The sequence below is a fragment of the Emydura macquarii genome, unplaced genomic scaffold (genome assembly GCF_026122565.2).
Source record: "Emydura macquarii macquarii isolate MOO-44397 ecotype Brisbane River unplaced genomic scaffold, CSIRO-AGI_Emac_v2 contig_3305, whole genome shotgun sequence".
Lineage (NCBI taxonomy): Eukaryota > Metazoa > Chordata > Testudines > Chelidae > Emydura > Emydura macquarii.
In genome coordinates, this window is record NW_027133442.1 from 3,996,409 (window position 1) to 4,011,459 (window position 15,051).

At 37.9% G+C, this 15,051-nt stretch overlaps 1 protein-coding gene across 1 annotated transcript in view; it reads right to left on the reverse strand.

Moving 5' to 3' along the window:
• Positions 1-15,051, reverse strand: part of ZC3H6 (zinc finger CCCH-type containing 6) — a 97,373-nt gene that overhangs the window by 32,686 nt on the left and 49,636 nt on the right. Inside the window, exons 4-6 of the mRNA XM_067532833.1 lie at positions 12,301-12,556; positions 4,777-4,892; positions 445-561 (exon numbers count right to left, since the gene is read on the reverse strand). Of these exons, the coding sequence (XP_067388934.1) occupies positions 445-561; positions 4,777-4,892; positions 12,301-12,556 (489 nt within the window). The remainder of the gene's footprint in view (positions 1-444; positions 562-4,776; positions 4,893-12,300; positions 12,557-15,051) is intronic.

Consider the following 15,051-nt stretch of genomic DNA (forward strand, 5'->3'; position numbering starts at 1 on the left):
CTATAATATCCAAGAAAAGATTTTTTTTAAACCAGAAATGAATCACTAAATCTACCTACTAAATCACACCACATATGTCCAAAATTAAATATAAAAAATATAGATGACATATTATACTAATTTTGGACTGTTATATTGCTGAACACAGGTGTATTTATCATACTGTACCTGCTAATAAAATAAGTGATCAATAGTATATCATTTTATATAATTTACATTGCATAGTGAAAGGATATGTAGTTTGGTAGTTTTTCCTTAAAAATTTCTCTAGCATTTATTTTATTTATACTTCCTGGCAAAAAATATTATGGCAAAAAAAAAAAAAAAATAAAGTTACTTACAAGATGTTTTCCTGATATTAGCTAAACTGAAATAGAATGCCCAACCTTTTCCCCCACTCCCACTAGACACACATACATACACACATATAAAGTATATATTTACCTTAATACATCTTCCCTCAAGAAAATATTTACAAATTTGTTTTCCTTTATGTTCCACTGTATGTTGATTTATGAATTCCTGACTCATATTCACCCATTTCTTTACTGGTTTGCCTTCCTATAAAAGAAAATAAAGTATTTTAAATTAATGTATTATAATTGCTCATTTTAAGTGCAATTGCAAAACAACAATTACAACATTCAAAGCAGTAGTTTTCCCAAAGTGGGATAAAATGTCAAAATAAAATGACAGCAAATCATGACTTGAGTGTTCTCAGATTACTGTAAGCAGTTCAGAGAAAGGCTATTCTGCCACAAAATAAAACTAAATATGCATTATAAATTTTCTTGGATGTTCAAGTATTGTTCTGTAAGACTAACTAATGTAAAATTCTTGGGTGAAAATAGCAAGCTTTTTGTTATAAATTCAACAAATTTAGAATATTCTTTCAGATACCATAAAGATTTGTGTATCTGTTTTGCGAATGTATGCAGCAAAAAAAAAAAAAAGAAATCTTCCTCTGTTGTATGGGACACAGTAACTAATACTTATTGTATTCAATTATCTCAAGATAATAACGATACAGTTACAGTTAGCAGATGAGGGGTCAAATACAGGAACTAGGAGTTCCCTCAGGAACGCCAGAATACTAACAGTTAACAGCCAACCAGTCAGTATGAGCCAACTCTCAATCCTGATATGGAGTCTCCTTCCATTATGCATTTTAAAGTAAACTTTTTTAGTGGTTAGTATTTAATTCTTAAGGAGGAAAATCTGAAAAAAGACAAGAGAATGGTGCTGATGGGGCCTTCACCACCTTCTTCAGCGACTTTCCCAATCTCAGCACCCCCCTTTCAGGAAAGGATACCCCTCTGGCTGGGACTTTATTTTCCAACTCAGATTGAGAATAATCAACCAGGCCCACTACAGAACTGTTTGCCTCTATCCAATTAGGGGGGGAAGGCATATCTCAGGTGATCCTTCCATTACAGCAGGAGGGCATCTCCCTTTAAGTCCCTGTCTAAGGCTGCTCTGGAGCAGTATAGGGGAAGTTCCTTGCCCACCTGAGGCAAAAAGGTCCAAGGATGGTGAACCCCATTGGGTGAAGACCTTGTTGAGAACCAAACTGTGCATCTCCTAAAATTGTGGTCTGTGGAAAAATATCTGCTGAGACTGTCTGCTAAGGAGTTCTGCACCCTGGTAAGTATCCTGCTGAAAGGGTTATGTGATGGCTGATGCACCAGTTCCAGAGGTTGACTGATTCTATACAAAGAGAGCAGGATCTCATTCCCCGTTTGTTTTCTTTTATAAAGAGTTAATTATTATATTGTTTGACATTATTTGGACATGCTAAGATTGGATGAGTGGGACGAAGGCAGTGCAGGCTCAACAGACTGCCCTGAATTCTAGAAAACTGATATGCATTCTGGACTCCTGAAGCATCCAGTTGCCTTGAGCCATATGATCTCCCATATGAGATCCCCAAGCTAAGAGGGAGGCACTGGTAACGATGGTTCCTTCAGAAACTGGTGTGAGGAAAGGGATCCCTACCCGAACTTTCTTCGATTTTGTCCATCAGACAAAACTTTGGACAGAATTGTCACTTTGTTGTTAATGTTGCTTCTCTCTAGTGAGTAGATGGACAGAAGCCAGGCTTGAAGACAACAGAGATGAAGCCTGGCAAATGGCATCACGTGTGCATGCGCCCATGTGGCCAAGGAGGGAAAGGCAAGTTCGAGGTCTGAGAGTGGTCTGAAATATGAGGTCTGAGAGTGACCTGGTTTATGAGAGTGCCCATCGCCCAGAACCTCTTGAGAGGTAGATTAACTCTTGCTGTTGTCGAGTCCACTGCCATCCTTTGTGTAGTTTATGGACTTTGTGGGGGTCAATGTAGATTTCTCATGGTTGACACAAATACCTAGAAGTAATTAGATGGGAAAGGAATTGGGCTGCCAACTGGACTGCCTATCAGGAGCCAGTTGTCGAGGTATGAGAAGATGGTAAATCTTTCTTCTCATCCAAACTGCCATCACTGAAAAAACTTTTGTAAAGACCCTGAGTTCTATGGATTATATAACAGGGAAGACTCTGAATTAGTAATGGTCTTAACTGAAGAGGAACCTAAGAAACCTCCTGTGGGATGGGTGAATGTCTATGTGAAAGTATGGTTCTTCCATGTCAAAAGCCAGGAACCATGTGCCCTCTTCCAGAGAGGGAATTATTGATGCCAATGAGATCATATGGAATTTTAGTTTTTGGATGCATATGTTCAATTGTTGTAGGTCGAGAAAAGGCCTCCATCGCCAGTTCTTTTTGGGGACCAAGAACTGTCGGATCCGCTTTTCTGACAGTGCGGTTGGTGCTGGCCAAGAGGTGGCAAACAGGGCTTATGCACCAATCCTGGGTGTTTAGGGGTAGGGACCCCACAGGACCCAATAGTACCAGTAGGATGAATCAAATGGCAGGGTGGACCCAATGGCATAGGGTTGTCCCTTGGCAAATCATGCGTGGTTGGAGGATGGAACCATGATCTCGTAGGGCTTCTGTCTGGGACTGTCTCTGCCTGGTGCAGAAGAGACTCCTGAAGAGTTTCCGACACATTGGAAGAAAAAGCTAGATCCCAGATTACTAGTGGAACCAACAGTACCGATGGTTACATAGCAAGGCTCACAGGTAGACTGGGATTATGCCCAGAGTCCAGGAGTTAAAAAATTGTTTCTTGCCCTCATTTCTGTGAGTGATGAACATCAACGCTACATCTACTGCCCCAGGGGAAGAAAAATTCCATGGGGTGGGGAAAAAGGGGGAAAAACTAACTACATTATACTAGAGTCTAAAAAAGAGAAAAGTATTAAAACCAAACACAATATATTTATAGAAATGACACAGTAGCAGAAGAGATGAGGACACAGAAGATTCTGAGACAGACCGTGCATTGGTAAGAAGAAACTGCAGAGGCACTGGTCCACAGTGGCCCTTATATCTTCAGTTCAGAGCACGAGGAGCGCTATGGAGCATGTGTGGACCAATGGACACGGCTTACTAAAAAATTCCAGACTGGGTATGCATGGAATACACATAAGGACCATCACTTGAAAAAGAATAGAGTAAGAGGCCTGACAACTGAGAAGACGAACAGCTGATGCTGACTACAGGATACTCTTTTCTCAAGCACATAGGGAAAGGAGATTCTGTACTGGATTCCCCACTAAACAACGTAACTGCTGAACTCCAGAGAGGTAGGACATTTGCAGAACACAGTGCACACACACAAAAAAAATCCATTGCTGAACTGTACATTAACAAATATTTTCAATTCTGAGCCGCAGTCATGTGTGTCTGGGTTTGGGATGGATGAGAATAATGTGTATTACACAAGATGTGTAGGTCAACACTGATACACAATTTAGGAGTTCTTGCCTTAGAATTTAGGATTGCCTGCCACAGAATTTTGGCTGCAGAGTGCATGAAGCCATGCTTATATTAATTACAGTTTTTTCATTCATAGATACGTTTGTTCTAGTCGTTGATAGTTTTACTGGCTTTTCTTTTATTTACACAGCTAACATTTATGTACGACTAGGGCAAAAGACATACAATACATAGAGGTTCTTTTATAAAAATGCCCAAGAGTAAGTGATTGCTAAAAAGAGTTGTTCATATGTTCTGCAAGATATATGTGGTTCTTGTGAACTTATCTATACTACTGCCACTCTGCTCTGAGTCCACCCACACTCTACCACTCAGATCACTACATCAGCATGCAAAAGTAATGAGTGAGAGCTAACTTCACACAAATGGAGATGCTGCATAATATTTACAGGGCTATTAGAAAAGTAGGAATCCAAATCATGCTCGTTTCCACAAGAAATAGCTGAGGCAAATGGAGCAGAATCCATCAAAATGTAAATAAAAGTGAGCAAAAGTCGTGAGGAAGACCAATGGGAGTAGGCAGCGAGGAACTGAATCATGTCTCCCAATCTAATCATATTGGCTGAAAACCCCCCAGTGATTTGGTGCCAGCAGGTAAATCAATTCCTCAGAACTGAATTAATGCTCAATTAATTAAGATGATATTAAAGCTTCAAAGTTAACATCCCATTAAAAAGTGAAGCTTGTAATTCTCTTGCTAGTATTGTTTCAGTCCTTCTGGGTTCTTATCCGGATGGGCTAGGAACTTCCTTTTTTAGGAAAGAGTTTGCTTTACCTCTGGAGAACAGAGCAAAATAGGTAGAAAACATAATTATGCAATTCTATCTACATTTCTATTAACAAGGAGTATCAAAGTGTTTGCAAATACACATATCTGTTTTTAACTTCAATTCCATGTACCTCTTGAAAACCATCAGATCCTTTATTGGCCCCTCTTCCTCTTCCACGATCTTTACGCTTCAACTTCTTCTGAATTCCACGCCCTCGACCAACACCAAAACCCCTTTGTGCAATACCTGAAAAATATTAAAACGTATTTCAGATACCTCAGAGAAAAATGACTATTCTCCAGAAGCAAAAAGCTCTTTAACGTGGCCTCCTCTTTAAATGACATGAGAAATAGACGGGAGAGTAGATATATTAAAAAAGCAGCAAATGAAGAGAATGCTAATGGTAATTATGTTTACCTCTCTGCATATTGATGGGTGAATGAATCTCTAAATAACTTGCATTATAAACTGATGTGAATGGCTTCAATAGCCAAATAAAATTTTATGAAATTACCTGCAACTCTTAAAGTGAACAACAGATTGGTAAAATTAATATATCATTTATTCTGTGAAAAGTAGGCTTTTATAACTTAGTTCAGACATACCATATTTGAGAGGAATGCAAATGTTTGCGTATTTCAGACTTGGTGATCTACAAATAATGCTACATTTCAGCTCTGAATTCCTTAACATAAAACATAACATTAACTCCCTTTAAATACCCTTAATATTTAAAGAGCACGTATAAAAATCACAGAACTATTGATGCTACCTTTATATGCACATGACAAAATACTATTTTCTTCAGCCACAGATCTCTCTCTCTTTTACACTTGATGCAATCTATATAATAATAGGCTTGGAAGGATTAGGTTTTTAATCAGTAAATGTCGATAAACATCAATTTCAGTGTGCACACACAAACCAACGGAAAACATTTCCATTGACGATAATCTAAATTTACAGATAGGCAAATAAAATAAGAAAAATGCTGCTTGAGAACTTAAGAGTTTGATTTAAGGCTATTTACTTTGTATATTTTGACATATAATTGTTGACAATTTGTATTTAACAGTTATAAAAGCTTTAATATGGTGAATCTCAATAAATCTTATAAAACTGAAATGTTCCCAGAGAACAGCAACAGATGAAGGCAATTTACAAAGGCTAAGTGCCTATTTCTTCGGGACTGAATGCTCCTGTAAAGTGCCATGCAACCTCAGCTTCCACTAGAGGCAGAGGCTAAAATGATTGGATGAAATCATATGGACTACATGATGCAAGAAATTAGACAAAATTATTATGGTTCCTTCTGTTCTCAAAAATCTGTGAATTGACTTCAACAGTTTTGGGTGTTCAGCACTTCACAAGAGGCACTCTGCCACCCAGAGAAAGAAACCTTAACTATATTTTAAAAATTCAGCTTGAAAAAGGCAAACATGTAAATGTTTTAGCATAATGCTGTGTGAAAGTGAATACATTTCTGTGAAAATTCACACAAACTTCTAATCTTTTTATTCTGGAATATTTTATGTGCCTTGTAATTTCATCTTTTCACAAAATTTTACCACCATATATTTTTGTCTGCAGCAAATCTTTCAAAAGCCACTTTTGCAAAAATATATTACGTGAAACTGGTGTAACAGCAATTTTTATGACTACTTCATGACACTGACAGGTAAGAAAGATGGAAGAAAAAAGAAGAGTAGCAGCAAATATTTAACAAATATACAGAAGCACAGAGACTGAGGTGAAGGAGAATATGGGAAGAAAAGAAGATAAAACATGACAGTAGTCAAGAAGGGTACAGTTGAAAGATGCATGTGCATCTATTTTATATTTATGACACAGAGGCAGGATGTACACAATGACTAGGAATGGGGGTTGAATTACAGTCCCAGACCATAGCATGGCACAGCATGTACAGATGTAAGTAACCTTAAGACAATGCACAGGACAGGGTCAAGGAAGGCCAACACTGCAAACACCAGCAGACATGCACATCTTGTAGCATAGTGACAGTAAGATCTTGTTTTTCACAGCTGGACAAGATGCTGTTCTGGTTAAAAATTCTGGTTATGCACTCATCAGCAATACAGTTCAGTGACTAAAGAGAGAGAATCTATAGCTCAATGTGTCTCAAAGTGAGAAGTGATCAGAGGTTTGTGTGTATTAATGGGAGACTGGTTGTAGCAACACCTGAGTAAGAGCCTGGGTTAACTCTGCAGTGAAAATACACCTTTATTGATGAACATAAGCCCTTTTTATCTTTTGGCTGTACCTGCCTGCTTTTATCTTGCTGCTCAACAACTGTTGATGATATTTACATTTTAACTTTAGAAGAATTATCTGTTTTCATTATTTCAATCCTTCATTGCTTGTTTCCTACCACTTTCTCTACCTTCAGATATGTTGAGTGAGAAACATGCACTGATAAGGGTAGTTGACAAATATTAAATCACCCACATGAAATATCGATCAGCAACTTTCAATCTTACTACAGCCAGATGGAGAAACCATCAGCTAACACATTCAACATTGTGAAAACTGAAAAATATCATGTTAGCCTGTTTTATATGGAACTGTGCTGTCAGAAGCCTTGCCCACCTTCCTGAAGTTTCCTATATTCTAGATTAAATCCACTGCTGGCCCACCCCCAGTCTCTAACATCTAGAATCTACTCCAACCACTCAACATGCTGCCACTCAACTATCAGTAATTCTACTCCACTCCCGTTCCCTCTAGGCTTCTAGACAGTTTTATAATTTTTATTGTTTCCTAAAAGGCATAACAAGAAACTAGCTACTTATCAGTAACTGTTGTTCTTCAAGAGTATTCACACTTGTGCCACTGGCACAGAGCTGTGGAATCTTCCAGCAAGTTGTGTCTGTTGGGACCAATCACCATCAACCACACGTTACTGTGGAGGATTCCATGGGTATAAAAGACTGGCCTTAGCTGCCCTTCAGTTACTTTCTTAATTTCAGAATTCTTTACTCAAAACTCTGAAGAGGTAAGGAGGGTAAGGTGGGCAATGTGAATATGCAGAGTGACATGCTTGGAAAAACAACAGTCACTGGTAAATAACCTCTCTTTCTTTGTCTAGTGTCCTCTGCATATTTCCACTTGTGAGAGATTAGTGAACAGTACAACCTTCAGAAGGTGAATTAAGGAGTTCTAGATGAACAAAGACCGCAAAACTGCTAAAATGAGCATCAGTTCTGGATGATAGGTCAAGAAGGTATTAGAAGTATCCACAATTTCACTCCCCCAGATCAGATTCCCCAGTGAAGGACAAACTTTTGCTTCAAAAACATATATAGCTTCAAATTAACAGCTTCGCAAGATCTATAAAAATACCCAAATCCTGAAGGCCTGCGATTTATGCTGCCTTCGGATTAAGTTGAATATCTTTTGATTTCTGCAGGTGAATGGACAGCTGGTGAATTGAAACAAGTGTGTAAAAGAAACTTGGGGAAATATGAACAAGTTACCAGCCAGTTGCAAGATGGAAACAGATGACTTGAGACTGGAAGTGAGAATAAGCACATTAACAGAATCATATTTCCCACATGGATTACAGTTTACAAATGATTGGCCATTAGTGAGACTGGTTCTCACTAAGTCTGTATGCAATGCCCTTTTCCCTGGTATATGATACTGATCGTACTCTGGCAAACAGCAGATCAGAGGTACCAAGTGCTTTGTGAAGTAAGATTTGAATCCCAAAGCAAAAAAGATACACATGCACCAGGGAAAAACTCCCTCAGGTCACTTAAATGACTATGAGTATCTTGTGGTACTCATAGTACAACCAAGTCCGCTGCATAAAGAAATCTAGTTTTCTTTATTGCAGTCATGAAGGCAAAGCAGTTACTACAAGGAACTACAAGGAGTGGTTACATTAGGATATTGCAAGGTCAGTGAAGACTGTTACCCCAAGCATGAGTGTGTGGAAGCTGAATTCAGAATCCATGCAGCCGGGTAGAATTCAAACACAGTTTTTAATATTCAAAGTGTCATAGATGGCAACATTAAAAGCAAGAGAGGCTGGTTTGGTCAAAAACTCATTTTTAATAGGATTTATTAGACTTCAGAGAACATTCTCATCCAGCATGTCAGAAATCCAGAATTCATGATGTCAACCCAAGAATGAGGCTTATTGAGAGTACTCAACTCAATTTGAAGACAGAGTGGTGCTAACATCACACCTTTGTGTGATGTCTGAATACCAAACAAAATGCCAGGACTTGGTTAAGTCAACTGACAATATCTTGGCTTCAACTCAATTAACCAATTAATTAACGGAATCAGAAGAAACATGTAGAGGAATTCCTGATTCAATCCAAGAAAAGGGATTCTGACAACAATACTGGATCTTGTTTAACCCAGAAGCAAAACTGGACATAACAGGTGTTCTGCTCGTTAACAGATCTAGCTATGACTTAGTCCTTTTGCATAACACAATGTCAGACTGAGACTTAAGACTACTAACTAACTAACTTATTTGTTAGTCTTTAAGGTGCTACAGGACTCTCGTTGTTTTCGCTGTATACAGACTAACATGGCTACCTCTCTGAGACTTAAGACAGACATTTGTGCTGTTGTAAAAATCTCTGCTCAAAGAATTGGTCTGGACATAGTTTTTCTCTGGCAGGTGAGCCTTGGGTTTTGATTCTGCAGGTTATTCAAACAGCTTTCAAATCCAGCATCCTGATGTGAAGCTTTCATCAACTAGAGTCCACAAGTCTTGAAAAGGATGGAGGAACAGGGTGAACATTCCAGTCCACCATCTGGAAAGATCACTGTAGATGGTAATGATGAGGAGAAAGGAATTCCATGATGAGCATGTGTAGCCTTTACCTTCTGCTTCTTGAACGTCATGAGTGGCTCAGGTGTAAACAATATCAAAAGGATGGGTGATCCCTTTGTAATCAGTGTTATGGATGCCACAGATGCAGGGATGATAAAGGTATCATCCAATTAGATTGTTAGGAACCTGTACGAGGACCGAAGTCCAAATGCAGACATGAATGCCCTAATGGTCGAAACAGATGAAATCGCTGTCTCCCTTTTTTAAAGTGGGCATCTTAAAAGGAAAGCCTTTCAGGGTATCTGTGATCACATGGCTGGCGTTTGTCCCATGAAGAGATGTGATATAATGCCAGTCACCTTATAGATAACAATTTTCATGTGCTGCACATGCAAGGAATAGCGCGCGCTCTCCCTCTCCCTATATATATATATATATATATATATATAAACAATTCCAAGGAACTGGAGCTCTTAATCTCAGTTGAGAATCTCAAATTTACAAGTTAAGTGCTTTCTCACAGGGCATTGTTGCTATTTGAGAATTCAGGTTCAGGTAAGAGTTAAACAAACAGTTTAAGACCTCTCTACCGAGACAACTGCACCTTAGCAGATTTGCCTGCTACGTCCAAATGGAAGATGAAAGTCCAAAAGCTCTTCTTGGCATTACAGTAGAATAAGTACCAAGGCTAAAGCATTCGCCTCTCACACACATGGCCACTATGACTTCACTGACTTCATTCTCATCCCCTTTCTGACCCTCCATTTCCCCATCCCTAAACTACTAAGCCAATATACCCCACAAAAAAGAGACACCCGAATTTTAAGACTCATTTATAAACATGGTATTTAAGTAAAAAATAGCAGAGTGTTCAAGACATGTACACTCCTAACCAAAGCAAATACATGCTCTTGTTATTGCATAACCCTTCTCATCCACCCTTGTTTATTATCATCACGGACATGTTATGTCTAAACTTAAACTGTAAGCTCTTCATGACAAGAACCATCTCTTATCTATCAGAAAAACTGTCATGCACATTTATGCCAGTGGAAATAAAATAAGAAGTGTTTAATTGTTAGAAGCACAACCTGTATGATTGAAAAAATATCAGTCTTGGGCAAGACAAAATGGTAAATCCAGTATTTTCTCCATTTAAATTTACTGAAACCACTGTATTTCCTATTTACCTGGGCAAGAAGAATTGTTTATGACATCAACAAAACAATGGGACTCAAGTGCCCACAACCTGATAGTTGAAGGAACCATACTGGAGATACCAATACTAATTCCTGTAATTTTGTGAAACTTGAAAAAAGTAACTTAGTGAATATTCAACAAAATTGCATATTAGTTTTGTATTTTGTGATTTTAAATAACTGACAGATCAATCAAAACCTGTGGACAGGCACTTTAGACCCATTTTAAACTGAAAAAAAAACAAACAAAATGAAACCATAGCAACAACAGCGAAAAAAATAATTTTATGAATTAGATGATAGCCATGTTTTAGAATCAGGTTATTTTCATGATCATCTTGTCCCTGGCAAACCTTCTCAAACAGAGACCCCTCTAGTGAGGAATAGATCTTCTCCACCCCATATCTGTTTCTCTCCATAACTACCTTACTGCCTCCCTTATTCACTCACAACCCTCAAGGTTAATTTCTTAAGTGGCCACTACATTACATCAATGTCATGCATAATTTAATTTGTCATGCAAATTGTTTTAGGTATGGTTCCAGGATTTATTTTCCATGAACATTCAACAGAATTTTGAACATATGAAAATTTGTGAAAAAAATGAACAAAAAGGGGTATGTATGAACATGACTAAGGGCCACATTTTTAAAGGTATTTAGCTGCCTATGGGGTTAGGCACCTTAAGCACTTTTGAAAATCCCATTAGGTATCCATCTGTATTTTTAGGTGCTTAAATACTTTTACAAACTTGTCCCTAAATCAAGATATATTTTATAAGTCATATTTGCAATTTTTCCCACCCAGCTCTATTTATGACACTTTCATGCAGTACATCATATAGAAAATAATTTTGAAGCAATATTACTCCTCAAATACTTACACAATTTCCAACAATTGGCAAGATTTAATTTTAAAAATTACACTATCATTGTAGAACATGGAATATCAACCTGGATATACAGCACTGATCTGCAACCATGTAATTTTTATTTTGATGATACAGTATGATACTTGCTGATTTGAATTTGCTAGCTGCATATAAGAAGAGGAGAGTTACTATCAGCACTTCACATTTAATTACCAACACAATCCATAGATGCCACCTGGTAGAAAAACTACCAGCACCCATCTACTGTTTGTATAGCTCCTACAATTGGATGGTAGAGGAGAGATGCACTGAGGGGAGAAGCAAGACAAGAAAAAGCAACCCATACACAAAAAGACAACAACAAAAACACAAGAGACGATAAAACAAGAAACAATGGATCCTATCAGCTATAGATAAGAAATGCTGTCACCAGAAAAACAGTTCAGATGTCAGAAATCAGCAGGAGTTATAGGAGACAGCTGAAATACTGAACTTAAACTAAGAGAAACAACTGAAAAATTGGGTCTGACCTAAAATTTTGAAGTGTTGTTGTAGCTGTATTGGTCCTAGGATATGAGAGAGACAAGGTAGATGAGGTAATCATCTTTTATTAGACCAACTTCTGTTAATGAAAGAGACAAGCTTGTAAAAGATATTACCTAACTTACCTTGTCTCTCTAAAATTTTCAACTTTTTCACCATTAGTAGAACACTATCCCATTCTGACACGTCTCTGAAATGAACTAAGTTAGTTATTAAACCAAACCTTACCTTTCTGGATTCCTTTCATCCCCTGTTTTTTCATTGGTTCTTTAGGAAATGGAGCTCCTATATCAGTATTTGAAGTTTCTTTAGCTTTTCTGTACTGTTTTAATTGGTCAGCAAAATCCTCCTCCTTTTCTGCCTCATTATAGTTACCAAAGTTGTCATCACTGTAATTAGTGTATTCATCATATTCCTTATTTTTTAATTTTTTATTATGTTGTGCCTTCTGTGAAGTCATGTAGTTTCCTGATAAATGTCCATGCTGCATGAAAGGGGTACTGGCAATTAGAAGCAGTTTAACATCTCAGCCTCCCAAACTCCCCCTCTCTCCCACTTTATTAAGACAGTTATTTCTACACAATTGTTTTACTGTCAAATGTTTTCACCATTTCCACGATTTTTCAATGATTTGCACAAGCAAACCTATTGTTGTAAAGTGCAATTTAATTATTCAATAACAAAATTACTATCACACGATATTGTAAATTGTCTATTATGTAGTTTTTACACCTCCCTCAGAACTTCGGTTATAAATCGCTGTCTGAGACTGAATAATGGACTAAATGGACATTAGTCTGATCTGCTACTGCAATCCCTTTGTTATATTGCACTGCCAGGAGAATGTTATTCCTTTAAAAATAAAATAAAAGTCATGGAAATATGTCTATTGATGTTGTGTTTTGAAAAAAAGCTTTTCACAAAAAATAAAATTAGTACCTAAATTGATTTAGCAATGTATGTTTCACCTAGCTCAAATATACTTTAGATTTGTATAAATACAAAATTTTCTAGCATATCGTATTTTTTACTATGATCAATTTACTTGAAAAGTAAGTTACATATTAGTGGTCATCATAATGCATTTAAAAAGAGAAATGTTGGTGCCTATTTCTGATAAATTAACAGGTTTTTTTGTGACACTGAATTACAATTAAACATGTAAATATTTCTTTGAATTTTAGTTGTAATTACCAAAGCAATAAAAGCATGGGAGAAGTGATAGGCTGCCTTGGCTATTGATCAATAAACACACATTAGATACATAGAAAATAAAAAACATACTTTTTACAGCTACTGATATGCCTGAAACTAATAAATAAAATCATATAAATGAATTTTAGAATCTGATGGAAAAGGAGAAATGTGATACTCCAATATAAAAATCGTAAATACGAGATTATGTCTACAATAAAATCTAGAAAATTCAAGTAAAATCACATTTCTTAACTCTCTTAATGTTTTCCCATAGCACGATGACATTGATACAAACAAGTGTGTCTCTCTCTCTCTCAGTGAATCAGACAAGGTGATGCCAATTAGATGGAAGCATGCTCAGCTTCACCCTTTTTCCACTTTCTGCAGGCATGCTCTTGAGTTTGATGACTAGACTAACTAGAATATCAATAAATTAGGCTATCCAAAGGGTTTTTGAAGAGGTTTTGAACTCAAGTCTTGATGAAAATCTGCTATTAAGGAAGAATTGGTAGGAGTAGAAGTGGGTGGCAAACTGGGCAGCAGCAACCATGAGATGATAGAGTTGAGGATCCCGACAAAAGAAAGAAAGAACAGAATATGGACCCTGGACTTCAGAAAAGCAGACTTTGATTCCCTCAGGAAGCTGATGGGCACGACCCCCTGGGAGGCTAATATGAGGGAGAAAGGAATCCAAGAGAGCTGGCTCTATTTTAAAGAAACCTTCTTGAGAGCGCAGGAACAAACTATTCTGATGTGCAGAAAGAATAGCAAATATGGCAGGTGACTAGCTTGGCTTAAAGAAATCTTCGATGAGCTTAAACATACAAAGGAAGCTTACAAGAAGTGTAAGCTTGGCCAGATGAATAGGGAGGAGTATAAATATACTGCTTGAGCATGCAGGAGGGAAATCAGGAAGATCAAAGCACAATTGGAGTTGCATCTAGCAAGGAATGTGAAGGGTAACAAGAAGGGTTTCGATAGCTATGTTGGCAACAAGAAGGTGGTCAGGGAAAGTGTGGGCTCCTTACCAAATGGAGGAGGCAACCTAGTGACAGATTATGTGGAAAAAGCTGAAGTATTCAATGCTTTTTTGGCCTCTGTCTTCACAGACAAGGTCAGCTCACAGACTACTGCACTGGGCAGCACAGAATGGGAGGAGGTGAGCAGTCCTCAGTGCTGAAAGAACAGGTTCAGGACTATTTAGAAAAGCTGGACATACACAAGTCACTAGGGCCAGATGCAATGCATCCGAGGGTACTGAGGGAGTTGGCTAATGTGATTGCAGAGCCATTGGCCATTACCTTTGGAAACTCATCGGGGGAGGTCCTAGATGATTGGAAAAAGGCAAATATAGTGTCCATCTTTAAAAAAGGGAAGGAGGAGGATCTGGGGAACTACAGACCAGTCAGCCTCACCTCAGTCCTGGAAAAATCACGGAGCAGGTCCTCAAGGAATCCATTTGGAAGCACTTGGAAGAGAGGAAGGTGATCAGGAACAGTCAGCATGGATTCACCAAGGGCAAGTCATGCCTAACCAACCTGATTGCCCTATATGATGAGATGACTGGCTCTGTGGATGTGAGGAAAGTGGTGGATGTGATATGTCTTGACTTTAGCAAAGATTTTGATATGGTCTCCCACAGTATTCTTGCCAGCAAGTTACAGAGGTATGGGTTGGATGAATGGAGTATAAGGTGGATAGAAAGCTGGCTAGTGATCAATGGCTCAATATCTAGATGGCAACCAGTATCAAGTAGAGTGCCCCAGGGGACAGTTTTGTTCA